At 40.5% G+C, this 22,828-nt stretch overlaps 1 protein-coding gene across 1 annotated transcript in view; it reads left to right on the top strand.

Annotated features, from left to right (window-relative positions):
* The first annotated feature begins 2,130 nt into the window (after positions 1-2,130).
* Positions 2,131-22,828, top strand: part of LRIG3 (leucine rich repeats and immunoglobulin like domains 3) — a 45,049-nt gene continuing 24,351 nt past the window's right edge. Inside the window, exons 1-3 of the mRNA XM_074570074.1 lie at positions 2,131-2,445; positions 9,747-9,818; positions 10,103-10,177. Coding sequence (XP_074426175.1) covers positions 2,252-2,445; positions 9,747-9,818; positions 10,103-10,177 — 341 coding nt within the window. The 5' untranslated portion in view covers positions 2,131-2,251. The remainder of the gene's footprint in view (positions 2,446-9,746; positions 9,819-10,102; positions 10,178-22,828) is intronic.

Genomic DNA, 22,828 nt, shown 5'->3' with positions numbered 1-22,828 from the left:
AAATGGATTAATTTTCTGAATTGATTTACCTTGTTTAATTTAAAACAGCTTCATATATTATTAGCACTAAATATGCATTAGGTTTTTGTAAAAGCACAGTATTCCATGACTGCACGAGTGGTTTTCAAAATTAGAAAACCAGTAGTTCTTGCCCTTTTCAACATTTTCATCTTTTTTTTCTTTCTTTTCTCAGAGTCTCTCGTTCCATAGTTCACATATGCACTGTGTATATTATTGACTGCTATGATAAAGTAAGTTCAAAATGCTTTGTTTCTCTTTTTTCTTTCCCTTGGATGTTAAAACTGACAGCTTAATGCCTGTTGCCACTTACTAGTGAATCACTGTCCTTGCCAACACTCAAGATAAGACAAGCTCACTTTTCCCAAATGAGAGGCCCTTCGCTGTGGACTCTGGGAACTGTAGTGTAAAGGTTTAGTTACTTTAAATCCGCTTTAATTTTAGTAAGGTGCTCAATAAATCTCTGAAGCAACATAAACATGAACGTTTTCCTCTTGAGTTTTTGATTTCTTTGCAAAAGTAGCAAGTATAGCATATTTATCAGAGTACAGAGCAACATGTTCAAGTGTCTCTGTATCTTAGTACAATGGCGTGAAACAACTGGACAGCTAGAACAAATGCTGGCACTTTTGAAACAGAAGGAAGCTTTCCCCCTGAATTCAGTGGGAACAGGTACAGGCTAATGATGGATAGCTTTGAAAATCTGAATCTGACACTGTCCTACTGGCTGTTTAGAAGAGCTCAGTGTTTCACAGGCTGTGTTGATCTAACATAACCCTAACGTTTTTGAAAGGAAGGAGAAGGCTGCAAAGAAACCGAACTATGACACCCCAACGCTGCCAAGACAGTTCTCATTTACAACAAATAAATGAGAGTAACTTGTAAATCTTATAATTTTTACCCTGTATTTTGTTTCTTTGCTAGCTTGATTTTATGTGAAAAAAAAAAAAAAGTGTTTTCCTGCCTGTGTGTGTTCGTTTTCCCGCAGTAATTTCCCTGAGGAGCACCCGTGGTCAGCGGACACAAGCTGACAAAACACCGCACGGCTCCGCACACCCCACGCACTGGGAACAGACATGTGGCCACTGGCACGTGAATGTTTGCAGTTGCTCAGAACTTGCCTGCCTGGCATGCAAATTCACGATTCCTGGCAAACATGGCGTTTCATTTATTTATTTCAACCTGGGCCCCGAGATACACTCGGGAACAACAAAAACAGGGACAAAGTTTCAGCCTTTACGAATCTTGACAGTAGGGCTGTCAGGCTTTTGGGGCTCCAGGTTCCCCAGTGTCCAAGATGTCTACAATCTTTTGGGTGAAATGTAGAGATATAAAGGCGTGAGAGAAAGCAGAGCATCCATGAGCAGTTTGGCATCTGCTGCTGCCGAGTGAGGGGTGCACGAAGCCTACAGTAATTGAATCCATCGCAGGGTCCGGGGCCTTACATATGGAACTCGAACAATAGGTATTTACTTAAATTACACAGATTACCTCAGAGATGTGGAATCCGCACGCCCTGCCCACTTCCCTGAACCTCTGGAGCTGGGATCCTGTGGGGAACATAATGGGCTTAATTACGGTGTCTGGACTCGCCGCGCAGGACCCGGAAGGCAGGAGTTAACCTCACCTCACCTTTTACATGCCAGTGACCCCCGCCTTGGCTGGGAACCTGCTGGGGCCTCTGCGGAGCGGCTTCTGGGTTGCCCCGACTCGCGTTAAGCGCCGCGACGGCGAAGGGAAACCCCGCACCGGCAAGGCAGGGCCCGGCCGCCCTCGCCTTCGCGCCTCGGCCCTGCCCGCCATCCTGCACCCCCCCACACCCCCACCCCTCCCCGCTCCCCTCAGCCCCGCGGGGCCGGGCCGGGCGGGGGTGGTGGCGGCGGCGGCTGTCACATGTCAGGGGGAGGGGGCTGCTGCGGGGCGGGCCGCGCTCGGGGCTCCCCCGGCCGGGCGGAGGCGGGCTGAGGCGGCGGAAAGTTTGCGGAGTGGCTGGCGGCGCTGCGGGGCCCCCTCCCTCCCGCTTTCTCCCTTTACTTTTTTACTACACCACCACCCCACCACCACCCCCACCATCACCCCTCCCCGCCGCCTTCCCCCCACCCTTGGCGGCGGCGCCGGGGCATGAGCGGGAGCCGCCACCCGCGCTGAGAGGCGGGAGGTCGTGCCGCGCTCGGCTCTGTCAGTGAGGGAGCGCCAGGGACGGGGGAGCGCGGGCAGCGGCTCCCGGCCCGCCATGCCCCGCCGGCCCCGCGCCGTGCCCGCTGCCCTCCTGACGCTGCTGCTGCCGCCTCTGTTGCTGTTGCTGGGGGGCCGCACCGCCGCAGCCCGCTGCCCAGCGCCATGCCGCTGCGCCGGGCACCTCGTCGCCTGCAGCCGCCTGGGGCTGAGCCGGCTGCCCGAGCGGCTGCCGCGGGGGGCGGTGCAGCTGTGAGTATCGGGGCGGCGGGGGGCTGGGGGTACCGGCCGGCGCCCGTCCGCCATCTTCTGCCCCCTGAGGGCCGGGGTGCCCCGGCGGGGGCGGCGGGTCCGGGTTTTGGGGAGGGAAGCGTGGTTTTCGCGGCGGTAGCGGGGCGGGAGAGGGCAGCGCCCGGGGCCGGCGGCCGAGCTGTCAGCGGGGGCGGCGGGGCAGCGGGCCGAGGGCCCGGACCCGGCTGGGGTTGGAGGGGGAGGATGGCGATAAGGGCCCGGGACGAAATCGGTCCCGGGAGCGCTGTTGGGTGTGCTGAGACGGGGAGGGGAAAAAAGTTCTGATGAGTTTTTTTGGAAGACGTGCGACAGTTGTCACGTTAATACTGATGTGCGTGTCGGGAAAACTGGTTTTATGTGTGCAATTCCTCATCTTCGTCCCCCGATGGTCGTGGGTTTGATGACTTTATTGGCACTGGAGGCCGCCCCGTTGGGTCCGGTGTCACGGGTGACGGAATCCGCGGTAACGCGCCCTGAAATGCCATCTGCCGAAAATTTACTTTCGGTGACAAACTTTTACGGACGGAAGATAAATTCTGGGAGCTTTCTAAAAGCCTGGAAATTGCTGAGGGACTTCTCACATTTGTTTTTAATCTCTTGTCACTCCGAGATCTTCTATATTAGCCGTATTAATTTTCTATTACATTTCTAAAGCAGATTGAGATAAGGACTTTAAAGTAAACAGGAAGACTTTCAATTAGTTGTGGCTAATTCTGTTCAATTGCCTCGTCTGGAGGTCATGCTGCTTCACTCATGAAATGTGGATGGCTGTATTGACACCATATGGGACTGAGCATAGGAATGGCTCTGGGAGATGAATATTTCCAGGAGTGGTATATAGGAAAGTGTGAGGGTAAAGAAACTTTTTTTTTTTCTTTTGGCTGATGGGATTGAAGCGTACGAATCAAATACCGGATCTGCTTTACATTCAACAACTGCCTTTGCTTCCTATTAAATTTCATCCCTCGTGTTCTTTTGAAGTATTCAGTATGCTAACATAAGTTTTCTGACAAAACCTAAGGCTTTTTTGATACTAAGCTAAGCTTTGTATCTTAGTTTCTTAGCTTACTTTAGCACTGTTAAGTTAAAATTCAGGTGTGACAGCATGCTAAACAAAAAAACAAGGAAAAATCACAGAACTTTCATATTTAGAGTTGCTTTAAAAAGAGTTTTGCATTAGCAGTAATCCAAATTTGTCTTTTTCACTTAAGTTACTGAGAGACAATAAAACACATTGCAGGGCTTTTTTGTTAGCAGAAGGGAGGTTTTTCTAATTAGAATTCCCTTGGTAGTGTAAATTGTCCTTATGTAAGTTCACATTCCTTTAAAAGTGTGAGAAAATAAGTTCCACTTGTATAAATAAGCTTTGGTCTGTTGTAAGAAACCCTGCTGTGATTACTCATTGGACAGCTGTGTCCCTCGCTCTTAAACTCACAGGAGTACATCTTTGTAGGTGTCACCAAACCATGTGGTCTGGCCGCTTTTGTGTAAATATTTCTTTTGTTTGTGTCAAATGCCTTAGAAGTACCCTGCTCTTTCTTCCTTCCCCTCTTCTTAATAAGAGACCAAGGAAGAGTGTGGCCGTTGTCTGTTACCTCCAGCTACTCCACTACTTGGGACTGGGATTGCGCAATGTTTAAAATTATAATGCGTTTCAGTTTTTACATACGCAAAAAAGGTTTGAATAGCCTGGATTATTGTTGCAACAAGCTGTGTACTTACAAATTGTAAAAGATTGTTTATGAATTTTATTGGTATATATTTACTGTGTTTTCCATGGAAATCCGTGGCGGGTATAGCCAAAGGCTAGTAGTTTAATTACAGCCTTTCCAATCCTCTTTAGAAAACAACAACTATTACACCGTGTTCTCAACATACGCAGGCAAGATCTCCCAAGCACGAGAGGGAAAGCTCTTGAGCCTGAGAAGGTCCAGGCCCGTCTTAGGCTTTACACCTTCCTCTCACCTAGATGGAACGTCAGATGGAGTTGGCTTTCTGAAGCTCCCTTTCACTCTTTCGTTCCTTTTGTGTTCAAATTCCCCCATTGAAATAAAATGAGAGAATCTAATGTGGCAAGGCTGCGCAACTTCAGGACAGACAAGGAGGGGGAAAAGAAAATGAGCCTGAGTACTGAGTTATGTCCCCTACTTTTTCATGGCAAGTGTGAGGCTACTGCTTTGTATGGAAATGGCTTCACAAAATGTGGTGTAAATAGGTATAATTGCCAGCTTTACTGTGATTTTTAACCCAAAATACCATCTTCTGTGATGCTGCCATGACAGAATGTGACAGACTGCTGAGAACCGATAAGCATTTGTAATGGTTTTGTGTACAAATAGTTTTGAAGTTAGATTCCAATTTACTTCTAGGATGTGTGTCCCAGGATTGTAAGAATGTGGCTTTGTTGGAGCTGATGTAGCAGGGCTGGAGGCAGAGGGAGGGAGGGAAGGAGGAAGAGTGTTGAGTGTTGGCCAGTGTCCTCCGTGTGTGCAAACTCCCGGTGGCACTGCCGTACCCCTGGCCAGGTTCACCGAGGAATGCTAAAACTGTCGGTGGGGCAGGAGGGAAAGTCTGAATGATGGTTTTCACTTGTGTTTGTATTACATCTTTAGTATTTACATTTTATAAATCCTCTAGTTCTCTACCAGATTTGCCAGAAAAAAGGGCCGTATGGTTTTCACAGCTGTTTTTCAATATTTTCCAGACTAAAACTTGAACATAGCAAGCTGATTTATGAGTCACTTTGGATCAGTGTCTTAAAACAGCTACAGCCTGGCTTTTTGTTTTTCAGCTCTCCTGATTTCTGCTGAATTAGCAGCTCTATAGGCCCCAGTGGGACTGATTAAGAAGCTGTTGCTGGATTTGCATTTTAAAATTTGACTTGGGGCTCAGGTTTCTGAGTTCTCTAAGGAAGAAGATGATAATTGTGACTAAGTGTTGTAAATTAAGTTAGAGTCTAAAAGTTATATTTATAAAATGTGTGAAGAAACACTCTCCCTCTCCCTTTTATGCATTAGGCCTTCCTTTCAATTTTTTTATCATACAAACATTGATGTTCAGGGTTATGTTTCAGCTTTCTAATACAGAGACTTGTGAGTTATGAAATATGGTCATACAAACGTAATGGAATATAGAAAATAGTTTATTTCGTAGAATGGGTTCTTAAAGAGCCTCAGAACTATGGCATGTTTTTTTCAAGTGGAAGCAATTCTTAAATGCTCGATCATTTCTATTAGAAATCTGAGGTGAAGAACAGGTATATGTACTTTTTATTGTTATAAAGAATTTCTTAATATAAATCTGGTTTCTGAAGTTTCTGAGTGCATTCATTGTTATATCTTTCATGGCTTTTGAAATTCTAGTAGCAAAAGTAATCACAGAGGAGATTTTCTCCCCACTTCTAATGTGGTTTTAACAGACAAGGAAAATTCAGAAATGGAAAATGCATAGTAATGATCTTAGTGTTTTAACGTTGTCAGTTCCATTTCTCTGAAGGAAGAATACTGAGTAGTTTTCAAACATTTTCTTCATACTCGTTTAGAGATATGATGAGAAATGAATTGGATTGAAATCCACTTGTAGCTTTGCAACAAGGATGATAGATTTTTATATTTAAAAAATGCCTCAGATCCACTGCTCGTAAGTTTCAGAAACTTCTGTAGGCTTAAGCTTCACTTAGAATATTAGTAAAAGACAAATATTTTAACTCTTGGTTCACTTCCAACCACTCTGTTTAATTTAAATGTAACTTGCAAGGCTTTTTTGGGTGAAGTTTCTCATGCCAGTAGCACTGAAATAATGTTTAATAAAATATTTATAATCCACATTTTATCCAACAATTGGTCGACAAGCATGTATACAGTTGTGTGAAACAGGCGATTCAGTATTGTCTGGGGTTTTTTTGTTTTTGTTGGTTTGCTTTGGGTATTTTGCAACTTGTGTTTGACAACCTGTTGTAAGGAAACCAGGAATGAGGATTTTGTATGTATGTATCTTTTAAAAGTCGGTGCTACGTGGAAAATCTGAGGGTATCTTTAGTGTTAAAAAACAAACACAGAAAAAGTAGTTTGAAACCTAGTGTAAGTTGTTACGCTCACGGTTGCCTTGATAGACTCCAGATGGATGTGAGCTTGAGCTATGAGTGAAAGTGTCTGGCTCCAGTGTGGTGATCATGCACAGCAGTGGTTGTAACTGCAGGATTTTTTATAGTTTAAGGGCTCTGCCAGATTTTTTTTTTTTTTAAACATGTTATAACTCCAGCAGAACAAATCTACTCACGTCTGTTACTGTCTGGTAGGTCCTTTAGGCAAACATGTTTTAAATAAACCTTTTGCAGGGTTTTTAGATGAAATGAAGAAATGCAGGTTTTTAGCACTAATGTTGAAAGCTCTTTGTTGAAATAATTACTGATTCCTAAGTCTTGTCTGAAGCATGAAGAACAGTAACATGTTAGGGACTAACAGCCATAACTTAACTGAATTTTGGCTGTTTATTTGCATAGTTCTTATAATCCCTACAGACTAAAGCCAAATATTGAATTAAGTTTAAGGGTTAAAATTGTCTCTACTCTGTCTGCTTTAAAGGACCAAGTTAGATTCCCCCTAGATCTTTGTAACAGCATACTTTTTCAGTCTTTACATTTAAGACTGCAGTATGAGAATTTCAAATCTATGCAGTTAATGTCTCCAGGTGTTAAACAAAGGGATTTTTCTCCAGTCTATGGCCAGAGAAATGTTTGCACTAGATTTTTAAGCAGTGAACGATGCAGTCCTCTAACTCAAGTGTGGTTAACCTCATTTACAGGAGAACTCAAAATCATAATGATGAAACGAACATTTGTGGGTTTTTGAAAATGTTAACACTGTATTGGTTTTCCATCTTTTAAGAGGAGAATCTGTAGGGGTTTAGACACCTGGAAGAAGGCGCAGATATATATTGGGCGCTTGAGTTCGGAGCTGAGTCTCGGAAAACATTGCCTCTGTGGGCACCTGAAGGTGGTGGAGGGTGTTCCCATTCTATAGGTGGCTCCCCCCCAACCCTCACCCACCCCTTTTATTTGGTGCTGGAAAATGCCTTTTGCACCTGCGGATCTGCCCTGTGCCCACTCCTGTGCAGCCCTGGCTTGGGAAATTGTGTTATCTCCTCCTTGCCGTGGCCCCGAGCCAGGCACTGGTGCTACAGCTCTGCAGCCCGCTGGGTCTGAGCCAGTTGTCTGTCTCAGGGCACACCTCGTAACCGAGTGCTGGTCGTACCCCTCATAATGCCCATACGTGCCTGGGATTATTTTTAATGTTTGAGTTGGTTTTTTTTTGTTTTGTTTTGTTGGTTTTTTTTTTTACTGCTGACTCCAGGAGAGGACAAAAGGGACCGTGGAATTATCCTGGCAACATCGAAAATGTACTGCATAAAGCACCAAACAGTCTAAAGTCTAAACCATGGTTTTACTATCCCCATGTGCTGTTTAAGAAACCTGGGTGCTCCTCTGGGTTGTAGCATTTCACCTGTTTCCGAGGATCTGCAACGGTGGGTGCAGAGAAACCGGAATTCTCTGGATCTGCAGTTGTTCAGGGCTTAGTCACAGGGGAGAACACCTAGCACAGACCCTGAACCTGGCTTGATTTAAGCCAGTTCTGGTCCATATGGAGCAAGGGTATGCTGGTCATCAGGTTTCTTTGATTCCAGAACTGTAGATGGAGAGTAGATGCATTCATGGCAGTCAGGCCTGTGCTTGGCATGCTCAGTGTAGGTGACTGTACTGAGTTATATTATCCGGAAAAAGTAAGGAATCCTGGAGTTTCCTCATAGATTCAATTTGAAATACATCATGGCCGTGTGGCTTGATGAGAACCCTAAGCGTGTTGGATGACTGAGTTCTTAATTAGCACTATTATGAAGCAAGATAAATATGTCTTTGCCTTTACCTGATGGTACACCAGCTCACTGCTGAAGCATGCTGATACAATTCTTTGTGTCTGCACTGTAAAGTCTCACCAGTGTGAGTTTAAGAACTCCTTGAAAATAGTGCAGTTTTTGTTTGCTCCTTGGATAAACCCAGTGTTATAATGTCCAGTGAGTGCTTTGCAGATGGCTGAATTGGTGTGGGTGAGGTAGTGACCGGCTGCAGTACGGGAGCAGGAGGGTTCATGTTGTGGTGGATGAGTGACTAAGAAGAGAGAGGTCTTCAACAGGGCTCACCATGGTTGCAAGATCAGTTGTGAATCTACCACTGTGTAGATCTCTATAGATGTGCAAGTTTGAGTTTCTGTAATTAGCTTCTCTAGCTTCTATTGTGTGGACATTCTTTTATTTCTGTGATATTTCCAGTACTTCTGAGGCTACAGCAAAAGTGGACTCTATGGTGGTGTGAAATGCTTGAGAGGACATAAGGACGTAAGAGGACATCTTCATGCATGGTGTCAAGAAAATAATTTCTTGACAGTGGTCAAGAAAATGTGTTGCATTCTTAGTACCCTGGCTTGTTTTGTGGCAAACACTGCAAAGCAGTAACAAGATTTCTTATAAACTGCATCAATATGTATTTGAGATCTTCAGTGCAGAGTGGTACAAGCTAAGTGCTCAAGCTACTTCTTCAAGTGTGATTAAGCACAGTATTAATGTGACTAGTATACGGACATCTTAGAACAGAATTAGGCCTTCCTGTGTGTCTTTGCTTTTGATTTTGCTTAAGATCCCCATTGAATTTGGTTATGTAGGGATGAAGTCCTCAACTGTGTGAAAGCATGAAAATAGAATTGAGATTTGTGGACAGTCCTGATTGTGTGCTTGCAATCTGTCTGTTGCTTTAGAGAAGTGAGTGAGTACATGCATAAACGATACAAATATTATGACTGACTCAAGGAATGAGATTGCAGTGAGTATTGGTTTATGAATTTTCCTTGTAACCAACAGGTTGCTTTAGCCAGATCTTTTGTTGCGAAGGTATAGGGGAGAGGGGTTGTTGGTGATATATATGAGTCAAAATCTTCAGATCTTTTTCATGGGTCTTATACACATCCCAAAGAACAGCTCTAAATTGTTCAGAGGTATAGGAAATTCTTTGACACTGCTGGCAGTGATCAAGGTATTTACACTTATTTATACCTTGTATACTCAAATGAGTTTCTATTCTAATTTTACTAATGTAAAAAACTCTTTTTATGTACTTGGAAACAAAGGATAACATAATTTGGATTGTAATTTTGTTGCTTTACCTGATACATTGTGGCAAAACTGACAGGCTATTTATTTTTGCAACTTCATAGGGACTTAAGTCACAACAAATTATCTTCAATCAAGACCAGTCTCTTGGATCACCTTCATAGTCTTCAGGAAGTGTAAGTCAATTTGTCTTAATTAAAAAAAAAAAAAAACTAAAACAAAACCCTCCCCCAAAAAAACCCAGCCAAAAAAACCAACCAGTGTTTGTGTATGCTAATTGTATAGATATTTCTGTAGGGATAATTGGTTGAACAACAAAGACATTGGCTGTTCTGATACTTTAAGTGAAACTGGAATTATTTTTGAATTTTGGGATGACACTATTCAGCAATTTAGCAAGTCCAATGTACATACTTGTGATTAACATCAAAGCTGACTCTCCTTTTTTTAATATTAATAGGAAGTTGAACAGCAACGAACTGGAGATCATTCCAGATCTGGGACCAATCTCTGCAAATATAACTCTTCTGTCTTTGTAAGTAGATCTTACTCTTGTCCCTAGTTAGTGGAACTAACTCTACAGGGTTCGTGGAAATATGTGCATTACAGAGATTAAAGTGAAATAATTGGAAATAGAGCAGCTTGTGGTTAGGAAGTTGATTATGTCATGTTATTTAGCAGGTTGTTTAAAATGTGTATAATTGAGCTTAATCCATGTAGTTTTTATGCTACCCTCAGATACAAAGACTGCATTAGAATTAATTTATGTTGTGGTAGTGCCCAGAAGCCTCAGCCCGGTTGTGCTAGGCACTGTACAAACATCAGTAAACGTTATACAAACTTTTACAATGCAGACTTTAAAACAAGAGTTGCACTCTGTCATTATGCATCTTGGCTGAAATCCCACTTGCGCCAAATCATGGCAGAATTCCATTAATTTCAGTGGGCAACATGGGGAAATCCCTTTGAGACGCAGCTTCAGGACAATTATCTAGGTTAGAAGTTGTTTTACCAGTGTCTTTAAAATGTCTTTTTGAGCCCATTTTAATGTGTGGCATAACTTTTTTTTTTAATGGCTGCAGTTAATACATATAATTGTGACACAATTATGTCTATGTTCATTGTTTTGTTTGAAAGAAATCAGGAGATTACTTGATGCGTCATCTGTAATATGAGTATAAAGTTGTAAAAGGCATATAGGGCTCATAACCCAAACCATTTGATTTTAAAGGAAGTTTTATTCCTGAAGTTTTCACTTGAAATTGGTTTGATTTTTTTTTTTTCCCTGTGATACAGTTTCTCTAAAATGTTGAAGAAACTGCTAATGAAAATAGTTACTATCATACTATTAATTGGAAAAAAAGAAAAGACATGTTTTTTATGTGTGAGATTTGGGGTTTATCAGTGGGAATCTAAAGTGTCTAAAGCTACTAATAATGTAGCCCTCTGGCCAAATCCTGCCCTTGAATACAAATTGCAAGTTACCTTTCTTGAAGAAGCCTGAAGGGTTAAAACAATACAGTAAACTTTGGAAAGCTGTTCAGTTAATTAAATTGATCACTGTTCAATTGCTTACATCTGGTGATTTATAGGGGTTTGTTTTTACTCTAGGCCCAGGTCAGCTAAGTCAGCTGGTGCAGCCGCTGTGTCTGGACTGCTCTGTTTGAATAAGAACTAAGTGACATTTGATACTGATGTGGTTTCTTACAGATCAGAATCAGAAAAGAATGAAAGAAAAAGCAGATACTGTCTGACAAATAACTGTTGAATTTAAGCGTATCTTCTATTTTGCGTTAGTGTTAACATTATTTTTACACTGGCATAGCATTCTGTAGTTCAGGCATCTAGTTGATCTAAAGAATATATATATGTTGGGGTTTTTTTTTACCACCTTGCTGAAGTTTTTTACCACAAGGTTGGAAATATTAACATAATAAAGTGGTTTAGATCCTTCTGCCTTACTTCTGATGAATACAAATATGAGAATTTGTCTTACTCTAGTCTTTCTCATTGAAACTTACCTAGTTTAGATAAACCTAAAATCATCCTTCTGCAGCTGTGCAAAGATTTCCGTATTCCTTTGGGAGAATAGAAATTGGTCACTGCTGGATTGGTTGTTCCATATCCTTAGGTCACTAGCTTGGTTGATTTACTCAGGTGGTGAAACATGAAAAAACCTTTGTTAGGTCTGTGCTTTGCACTATATATGCTGACACTTAGAAGGGGTAAAAAAAAAAAAAAAAAAAGGTTTTTCTACAAGCTGTTACCATACTACCAATGCAGTTAAAGTTGGTCGGATTGGGTGTTAGCTCATTCTTGTTCTAATTTCCATTATTTCTCAGTGGTGTCGGGAGATTACTGAATTCAGGTGTGCTCCAGCTGAGATTTAATACCTATTCTATGACCACAGCAGAGTTTCCTTGAGGTTAATATGGTAGAAATAATTCATTAAGTAATTTAAAGGTTTAACTTAAGAATGTCAGTGTATAGTAATTAATACAATTGTTTGTATCAAAATGGATGTACATAGAACATGAAATTAGTGGTATTGCATTGTTCAGAAAACAAAGCATCTTGTTTCTTTTGCAAAGGTTTCTCTTTAAAATATAGAAGAGAATCATAGAATCGTTTCGGTTGTAGGAGACCTTTAAGATCGTTGAGTCCAACTGTAAACCTAACACTGCCAAGTCCTCCACTAAACCATGTCCCTCAGCACCACATCTACACGTCTTTTACACACCTCCAGGGATGGTGACTCAAGCACTTCCCTGGGCAGCCTGTTCCAATGCTTGACAAACCTTTTGGTGAAGAATTTTTTCCTAATATCCAGTCTAAACCTCCCCTTGCACAACTTGAGGCCATTTCCTCTTGTCCTATCAGTTGTTACTTGGGAGAAGAGACCATCTCCACCTCACTACAACCTCTTTTCAGGTAGCTGTAGAGAGTGATAAGGTCTCCCCTCAGCCTCCTTTTCTTACAGTTTGGAAGTTATTTATGTAAAGATGTTAAATCTCATTTTACAGAAAAGAATATAAATAAAGAGGAATAAACATACAACAGTTGTCTGGCATTAAAATATATGTAATATAGTGGTATCATAGATGGATAAATATTCAATTAATGATTTTTTTTTTAGAAGTGAAAAAAATATGTTCACTTATTTTTTTTCCATGTTGGATATTATTTGGAGGGGTTGAATCAAACTGAGTTAATGTATCTAAGTCATGCAAAGAGAACACATGGAACAATTAAAATATAATTTTTAGAACCACTGTTCAAAGAATAACAGTACTTGAAACATCTGATGACTTTTTCTAGGATTTTAAACTTTCATATAAAAGGAGCTTGTGGAGTCTTTCCAAAACAAACCACTGTTTCCTTCTTGAGTCTTTGTTCTGACTTTCAAATAACAGCAGAAAGGAGGGTGCTAGTATTCTGAAACTTGATTTGATTATATTTCTTGTGAGACACATATACATTGGTTCATTACTGTCAGTTGAAAAGCCAGTTGTTTTTCCAAGGAGTCTTCAAAGAATGCTGTGGTAGTGGTACCCTCCTTTCTTGTTAAAATCTTCATTGTTGAAGAAACTCTTCTGGCAAGAATTTATTTCACTTCTCAATACTTGTCACTCAGCTGTGGAGCCTTAGAATTTTACCTGTTCTGCAAGAATTTTCTTGCCCTGCAAAGGAAATTACACTGCTGGTATGTCTGCAGTGAATAATAGTGCAGGTACCTCCATGCAGCACTGTATATCTAAATTCTTTGAACAGTGTAAACAAGCATGGGTGGATTATCATGTTAGTGTAGTTTCCATTTCTGGTACTACCTCATTTCTAGCTCTCTAATTGATATTTATCTAGCTTAGATATTTACATACTGTTGAATTATGCAGGGTAAACATACTCAGAGCAGTAGATGTTCCCAGTCTCATGGTCTGTCTGTAATATGAAACAATGATGCCAACATTTTGTTTTTATGGATGTCAGGTGAGAGCTGAACACCATGGGAGAGAAAAGTACCAGGCAGGCACACACCCCCCCACCACCCTGGGAAGACCTTATGTCTGTGTGAAAGAGTGTACAAGCACATATGGGCATAGGAGAGCTTCTGAGCCTCCTGGGAATCTGGAAACTGCTGTGAACTAAATGGGTGGTACCTTGTGGTAAATCTGGTCAGGAGGCTTTAGGTTGTGAAGCTGTGATAGCTTGCCTGACGCTAACATATATATATATAATATGTTCTGGACAGAGCAAAGAGTAGGATTCATCTTCTGTACCCTAAATTCTTGAAAGTTTGACATTGTAAGTATGAGTTACTAATTGTAGATCCTCTTCACAGTGAGTGGAGAAGAAAAGGCTCCCTCTGAAGTGATTTGTCTTCCCAAAGATAGTTCAGATGACTTTTCTACTGAAGACCATCCAGATATCTATTTTGAGCTAACTTTTAGGTGTCTAAAGTTAGGTTCCTTTTGAAACGTCTAGCCAATGTACTTGGGCATGCCTGTCTTACAGTGATGTTACCTGCAAAGGTCTGATTGCATCTTTCAGCATATTTGACCATTTAAGTCAAATACTTGAAACTGAAAATGCAGCGTGTTCTTTTTGTGCAGTCACTCAGCCCTTTTCTCTGTCTTCTGTGGGAGAAGGCAGGAAGGGAGCAGTTTACCAAAGCAGAAAGAGAGAAGTTCAGCCATTTGCCAGAGATTGCCAGCTCTCCAGTCAGCACAGCGGCTCTAGCCAGGAGGCCGGGTCACACCAAGTCCTTGACAACATAAGCGTTTGGAGAAAATACTGGATTTAACAACTGATTACCACAAAAATACAATGTACGGACACCATACACAGTAATACTGTATTTATCTATTTGTAGAACTAAAATATGTTAGATGTTTCCCAATTTGCATTCCTGAAGTGCTTGTAAAAATGGTTAAATAAATAGAGAATTGCTTTAAATGGTTGTGGTATTTGTATACTGGAAATTCTGCATTTCTGGGAGAATAAACGGATTATTTTTCATTACTTCTAGATACGTGGATCGCTTTTGTGTCAGGTAGAGAAACAGGCACTAATGCCATTGTTCTAGGAAAACAAGCAGAGGTTCTGAAGTTGGTTCCCATTCTAATGTCATTCCTTATGTAAGATGTTCCAGTCCTGTCCTATTTATCCTGAAAATCTGCTCAAATCTGTGATGCTGGTACAGGAGGAAAAAACTAGTATTTACATCTGTCATTGCTGTTACGTTTTCTACCTAGGCTGAATCTAGAAACAGATTGAAACCAAGTAATAGAAGTACAATAGCCTTGTAGAGAAGTCCTGCATGGTGTTTAACTACCAATTGCCGTTTGTATAGGGCTTTTACTTTAAAGCTTTTCAGAAAATATTAAGTACTTTTAGTGTGATTAGTGCTTTGTAAGGAAGAAAGACACTGATATGCAAATACTGCAACACTGTTTAAGGTTTTGCTTAAGGATTTACAGTTTAAATAAGAAACCCATTCTACTTTACTTGCAGAATTTTAAAAAATATGTAATTGTAGATACCATCCAATATCATCAGTGCACTGTATCCTTGAGCACTGTGGAATATGGAAGGCAGCAGTGACTTCAGAGAGACATACAACTTTAAGTATTAAAGCATCCTGCCTCTCCCAACTAAATTTTACCGTTCTAATCAAAATGCATAAGTAGAGCTAGAATTAATATTAAAAAACATGTTTCTTATTACGCACATCCAGGATATGTTATACAGTAATCATCTTGTTGTCTGTAGGGACTAGAAAAGCTGTACATGCCAAAGTCTCTAGTGCGTATAGTGAAATTCTGATGTTAGACTAGCTTTAAATGATGTAGTGTTTTAAATAAGTTTGTGATTTTACATTTTATTGAATGGAAATTATTTTATTTAAAACCACTAGCACTTATGGTGCAGGTGGCTTAGATGGAAATATCCTTGTAGATTATGTTGTGAAGACCGATCACATTAGTCTAGAACACAAACAAAATTCAGTCTTACTAAAGCCAGGGTGGAAAATACAAAGTTCGTGATGCTGGAATAAAAGGAGTATGAATGATTCACATTCAGTAAAGTTTTTCAAGTTTTACATTAATATGTGGTTTGTATTAGGTTACCACCTTTTTCAGAATGTGAAGTCTTCTTTTCATGAGGCCTATAGAATATACAACATGCTACAGGTTTTCTTCTCCTGCCCTGAAAGGATTCTCCAGCCCCATCAGCTCAGGAATCCTTTAACACAGTTAAAACAAGGAATCACGTGGCCGTTCCCTTTAGAGATGATGAAAAATGTTACCAGTATTGAGGAGGTTTCTCGAAATGTGCCCGGTTGTTTTTCAGGTGCTGAGCTGAATCCACAAGTCACTACTCTGAAGGCTTTCTACAGCCTTTAGTTTGTAGCGTCTTCCTGTCGGTATATGCCAGTTTAAATGCATTATCTTTGAAGACATGTGTCTTGTGTCCTGGATGTTTGAAGAGGTAAAAGAACAAAAAATATTAACAAAAAAGATGGGTCAGGAGATAAAACAGGACAAAAGGACTGGAAAGAAGCCAGCGTTAATTGACTGCAGGGGTTTGCAAGTTCTCACAATAAGCAAAATTGTTCCAGCTTTAAATGTAGCTTTTTGATCAGCCAGTCTAAAATGATTCTGATTACTTCATTATTCATCTTGGGCCTTTGGTGTTCAATGAGCACTTCTGAGATGCAAACTGAGAAGTTAAAACTGAATTGCTGTACTGAAAAAGTGCAAAGTCATTTGCTCAAAGGCAACAAAAAAACCCAAACAAAACAACAAAAAAAAATCATCTAAGCCATCAACAATTATTTGTTTAAAAAAATTTATTATTTTGGTTACTGAAAACAAACAAAAACCCAGGGAGGTTTTTTTAAGCTGCAGGCAGTAGTATGTGCTCTCAATGGGAGGTTCTACTTGTTGCTCATCAACCCATGTAGCTGCAGTGGGAATTTATTGGAGAAGATCTTCAAGTTTTAGTGTATACTAGGCTCTATAAATAAGCTCTGAAACTTTAAAATTATCAGAAGAGCTGAGGCTTACCTTTGTGTTTTACTGTATTTGCTCCTTCCTTCCTTGCTCCTGATTTCAGTCATCAGTGAAACTTTTTCAGTGGACAGCACGCTTTGTTCCAATCTGAGTAAAATCCCGTTGATGAAAGACCTGGTTACACTGTGGCTGTTTCTTGAGGTTGGTGAAGCGTTGTGCTGTCAGGCAGTGGAGACAGAGCTAACTCCGATGCAGTACAAACCTTTAGTATGTGGAGATTATGATACTGCAGTGTCAGTATTTTTACTTTATGGGGCTTTCAGGGTGAACTGAGTTGTTCCTGATTGTACCTAACTTAGATATATAATTTGAAAAAGGATTTTTCTTTGCAGCTCTTAAAACTAAATAAACTAACTCTTAAGTTGAAGTGGCTTCTCATAGATCTTTGCTAAACAAGATGCTGAGCTTATGACCAAGGATTTGTAAATTCATCTGTATTTTAGACAGCTTCGTGCTTGCTTCCATTTTCCTTACCGGGAAGAACAAAATAGTCCTACCTTCTTCATTTGGGGGGGAGTAAAAGGTCATATATTGGTCACTGATTTTCATTCTTGGTTAAAAAAAATACGTCTCTGTTGCCAAAACGTACTCTTTCAAAATTTAAGCATGCACTGTCACATCCTGGCTTTGATTAATCAACATCCATCTGAAGTACATATCTAACTTCATGCACAAACGTAGTTACTGAAGAAAAGTGATGATTAATCCCTTATACTGTTTAGAAGGGATTTTATTTTAGTATCGTGTGTCCATTTCTGTTTAAAATGTGGAAAAGTGTATTAAAATATGTTTTGTGATAGTAGGCAACCCAGATTATGCTTCAAATAGTCACCTTGAGAAGTAAAATTCAATTAATTGAAGCAAACATGCAAAATAGATTGTACATTTGCCCCAGCTGGCAATGTGGAAGTAAGAGTGATAGTTTTTACTGTGTGGCGGTGTCTTAATGAGGAAAACTCCTGCGAGGGGCCTTCTATAAAGACAGCAGTTTTCTTCATAATCCTTGTTTACAAGATTATTTGGGATAGGTGTAGTTATGAGAAATCTACCTCTTTGTCATGTCACAGTAGTCTGAAAGTAAAAGTTGTGCATAAAACAGAGGAGAATGCTGTCTCAGTTTACATTCAGAAAGCTACAGTCAGAAGAAAGAAGTTTAGATGCAACTCGTGAAAATGAAAGCTCACATTCAGTAGGAGTGGATGCCTTTCCCTTCTACGCTTGCCAGAGAAAGTGGTATTGTGTGTTTATAAAGCTAGCATACTAAACTGAAGTCTGGCTTCCAATATTAAGAAAATGTTGGTCAAATATTTTACATCCTTGTCATCTCTTCAGCTACCACTTTATTATGGGAAGGATTAAGATTTGGATGCTGCCTGGAAGAGTTTGTTTTGAAGAAGGATTGAAAGAAAGGATAGAGGAATGTCAGACTAGGCTTCAGGCATAAGGCTACTTGGAAAAAGTCCCAAAAATGAGAGTGGTGGTAAACCATGTGTGACTTGGGCTGAAGTTGCAAGCAAAAAGCAAGAGCAAAGAAGCCTACTGGAATTAGTTCTTGAAGTCTTTGACATTTGGTGTGGAGACTAAGAGGAAGTAAATGAAAGAATTTGAAAAGGAACCTGTCTTAGTCAGACTTGCAGACATGGAAACTGGATTTTTATGGCAGCAATTTAGACTGAATGATGGGAAAGGGAAGAAGTATGTAGAAACCAAGAGTTTGTTGTAGCAAAAATACACAGTAGTGAGAGCCTAGACGAATGCTTTTGCAATGAGAATGGAAAAGAATGCAAATTTTATGAGCTTTTTGCAATGGAAAAAAACTGGCATGATTTTCTGATCAACAGTGTTAAAGAAAAAGGTGAATTAAAAAGAATCATAATGGATCAGAAAATAAAGAACACTGTTCCTGTGTGACAAAATGGAAGAATGGTAGGAAGTTTTACCAAGGAGGAGGTACCAAGTTGTAGGGCATATGTAGAGAATGAAGGAAGTCAGAATGAAGTTAAGAGGTGAGGCATAAGTATTAGGGTTACATTTTAGAGAAATGGTAGGTGGTTATTGCAGTAGAGCAATGAAATGTAATGACTCAGTGCCTTGAGTGAAATAGAAGTGGACAGGAGAACATCTCTCAACTTAGAATCACAGAATCATAGAATCGTCTAGGTTGGAAGGGACCTTTCAGATCCTCTGAGTTCAACCATCAATCCAACACTGACAAAAACTACCACTAAACCATGTCCCTAAGCACTACATCTGCCGGTCTTTTAAATACCTCCAGGGATGACGATTCCACCACTTCCCTGGGCAACCTGTTCCAATGCTCGATAACCCTTTTGGTGTAGGAATTTTTCCTAATATCCAGTCTAAACCTCCCCTGGTGCAACTTGAGGCCATTTCCTTAGGAGTAGATGTAGAAGGATGTGCAGTCTGAAGTGCGTAGACTTTGGTCTGTGCTCTCCTGAAGGGAGGGTTGGCTCTGTAACAATAAAGAATAGACGTTTTTATTTAATGAGTCCATACATCAGATTAGAAACATGATTTACAATATTGGAGGGCATTATGCTGGGTTTAATCCAGGTCATACTTACAATTGTCCCAGATTTTAGCATTAACTAACGGCCACAGAGTGCACCAGGTCTGCAGTGAGTTATTATGCCTGCTGTCAGCTCATGCCGAAATAGCTATGCCTGCATTGCTTTTGTGTACCTTCTTTAAAATAATGAACTTAAACATTCATTTGGCTATCATTTGTTAATTAACTTCTGATTACTTTGGAAAGACCAGAAAGTGTAATGGGAAACAGGCTCCAGGCTATCAAGAAAAGAGTTTGTAAGGAAAGTTTAATTGATTACATATTGGTCTTGTGACTGGAATCAGGAGAGAATTGCTATGGAGTACCACATGTTTGGAAGTTTGGAGTTGCTTCTGTCTTTTAGATGATGAAAACATCTCTGATCCCAGAGTTGTTTCATTCTTGCATCTTTCTCTTCCCATCTTCCCAATTTATGTTTGGTTTAGGAACAATAAGCCTTTGGTCTCAAGTTTTGGACAGGGTATCAGTAGCCTACAGAGTTCTGAGTTTTCATTTTCTGCTTTATGCCTGTATACCACAAAGAGCACAAAAAATAAGATCAGAGAGTTACTGACATCTGGCTTGAAAGAGCAGTGACAGGCATGGATCATGGAATGAAGGAGACCTTCAAAAGAAAGAATAACTGCTTGCCGCAATGATTGTGAGAAGCCTATGTGTGAAGGAGGCATCAGGCTTATAGACCTACCAGTACGACTGGAAGTGACCCAGAATCCTGACTCTATTTCTGGTGTCTTTGTCTTGGACAAAAACAGTTTCACTTGAAATATTTCTGTCTCTAACAACTGCAAAGATTCAAAAACATGGAGGTTCTTAATTCAGTGTGGTTGGGTGTCTAATGGTGAGAAGAGCATGTAGTCCCATTCATATCAGGGGATTTTTGTAAGGGTGGTGTTCAGCTTGAAACCATAATTGCGATATTTGAAATGATGCAGTTGTTCATTACAGTCTGGCTAATTTTAGTAGTCAAATGAGTAGAAATTGAAGAAAAAAATAATAAAATCTGTGTTCTCTTCTTAACTCCTACAGGAAGGAAGAGGCTCTTTCTTCTGTTGTGTGCTCTTTAAAGTTGTCCAGCCTTATCCTAAAAGCCACAAAATATGAGTCTTCCGGCACTTTCTGAGGAGGTTTATTACAGTGTTGATCTTTGGTCTTTACTATAAATGATTTTTTTTCTTCTTGCTTAAGTTTTCTTCCACTTCCACTTGGCATTATTGCTTCATACAAGAGCTCCAAAAATCCAAAAGAGTTTGGGAGGGCAGGAGGGGGCGTGCAAGAAAGGATAGATGCTATGCGAGGAGTCATATGATGTCAGTGGGTGAGTGGAGGAAAGAACAGGTGAAGCAACCCCAAAGATTTGAGGAAATGTGAAAAAGGAGGCTGTGAGCTGTAGTGGTACATAACGGAGGCCACCCGGTCTACGTGCTTGGATGTAGACAGTCACGTCTGCTTTGCCTGTGCTCTGATGTGGCTGCCTCCAAGACAGCTCTAATCTGGAAGCCATGTAAACACAAGACAGTCAAACTAAACATCTATGAACCCCAGTGAGTTGGCTTCAGCACTGCTCAGAAAGATATATCTAGCCCTAGCAGAGTACTTTTTTCTCTTTACGTATCTTCTTAGTTTGTGTTGCAGATTCAATATATCCAGCCTTTCAGGACTTAGTTGAGGGAGAGGAAATACTGTCTTAATCCAGAGTGACACAGATCTTAAAGCATTTATTTTGCACCTAACAACTTTGGAGAACAGGCTGCACAGACACAGCTCTCCAAAATTGTCTTTCTAAGCAACTTTATTTTTAACCAGGTTGCTCCACTTCCAGGCTCCTACACATGCGCCTTGTCAGGGTCATGGTGTAAGGTAACACTAAAAGGTTCTCAAAACACAGCAGGTCAAGATCTACCTAGAAGAAAGAGTTACGCTGGAGAAGGAAGTGCAAGAGTATTTTTGTGCTGAGATTTTGAATGGAAACAGAAGACAGGATTTCAGGTCTTAATCTGTTTCTGAGGTGGTGCTTCTGTGTTAATAGGATCAGAGTAATGAAGCTTGCATAGATACTTCTCTTACATAGAAAACATTACACATTGACAGTCTTTATCAAGAGATACTTGGTCATATTATCTCAGATCTCTAAAAATTGTGTGTTTTTTTCAGCACGTAAGAACTATTAGGTCTAAATGGTGTTAACTAGATCCTTAAGAAAATGTATATGGAAGTTGCTGCCCTGCTTTGTATTTCCCTAGGGGCAGGGAAAGTACAAGTCAATATGTGAGATATGTTGTAGCTGTTGTTTATATAGAATGAATCTTGAGATCATGATTGATAGGGCTGTTATGGATGTTTTGGCCTAGTGGTGTGGTTGAAGGCATGAATGCTAAGAGGGAAAGCTAAGGTTTCTCATACCTGTAATGAAAAACTGATATTCTGTCTTAAGCTGGTATTCACACAGGCTTATGTAAAAATAATTAAATCAGTCTGCATGCACTCTTGGGGTTTTTTTTTGTGTTGCAAGTCAGGGTGTAAGTACTCAAATTGCAGAAGATGTGTTCAAATTCATGCAGGTATTTTTGGTGGTTTTATCTGTGTTCCTCAGTGCTCCTGCTGCTTTAGCAGTAATGGAAGAAGTTGTAAGGAGTCTGCAGCACGTTGCTGTTCCTTGCACATGAAGAAATGGTGATCAAATTGCTGCAGGTCTGCATCTATGAGAGCTTGATGTGCTGGTTCTCTTGTTGCAGGGGAACTTTGTTGCTCTGATCTCCCCTTCAGGGGCTGTGAAATGAAACCAATGTGGTGTGTGCGGCTCCTTTCGTCTGAGCACAGTAATAACAACACTTTGCTGGAAAGTTGGTTTTCTTATTAGGTTTTTTTTGCCACCCTCCCCCAGTGGGTACTGTTTGGTTCTGCTTTGACAATTAGATATGCTTGCATTTTCGCACACATCCTTCTTGACTAACTTTGACGGTGATTTGGCAGTTAATGAGGAAACCAATACATTGTTTTTATTTCATTTACTTAAGTGACGATTGTGAAGAAAAATCAAATTAGAATTAAATTTTCTCATTTTAACTAAAGTCGGGTCTTGAACTATTTGTCTATGTTCAGCGCTAGATAATCTCCTGCATGTGAATTATGGTATTTATTTTTTTTTTAAGAGAAAACCGGACTAGGAGATTGGGGCAATAAGGAATGAACTGTTCAGAAATTTTGCATTTGAGTAGCTTCTACAAATATGAGTGAGCAGAAGGTGCAGTGAGGGATGGTTTGATTTGCATTGTGAGATGGACCAGGACTTTGATGTGTAGCTCTGTTTCAGTGAACAGAAGTTGCTTTCTCCCCACGATATGACCTTACCATCACCAAAAAAGAAAAAAAAGTTCCCTGACACAAACAAGCTGGGGTTTTTTTTGTTTGTTTGTTTTTGTTGTAACCTGGTTTGTGTCAGGTAATTTGCCAGTTAGTTTAAGTGCTAATCTGAAGGCAGTATAAGAGTTTTATTCGGTTCCATTAGGTCCGACCAAACTTTGTA

Source organism: Larus michahellis, chromosome 1 (genome assembly GCF_964199755.1).
Source record: "Larus michahellis chromosome 1, bLarMic1.1, whole genome shotgun sequence".
Classification (NCBI taxonomy): Eukaryota; Metazoa; Chordata; class Aves; order Charadriiformes; family Laridae; genus Larus; species Larus michahellis.
Note: the sequence above shows the minus strand (reverse complement) of the source record. Positions and strands in the feature narration are given on the sequence as shown.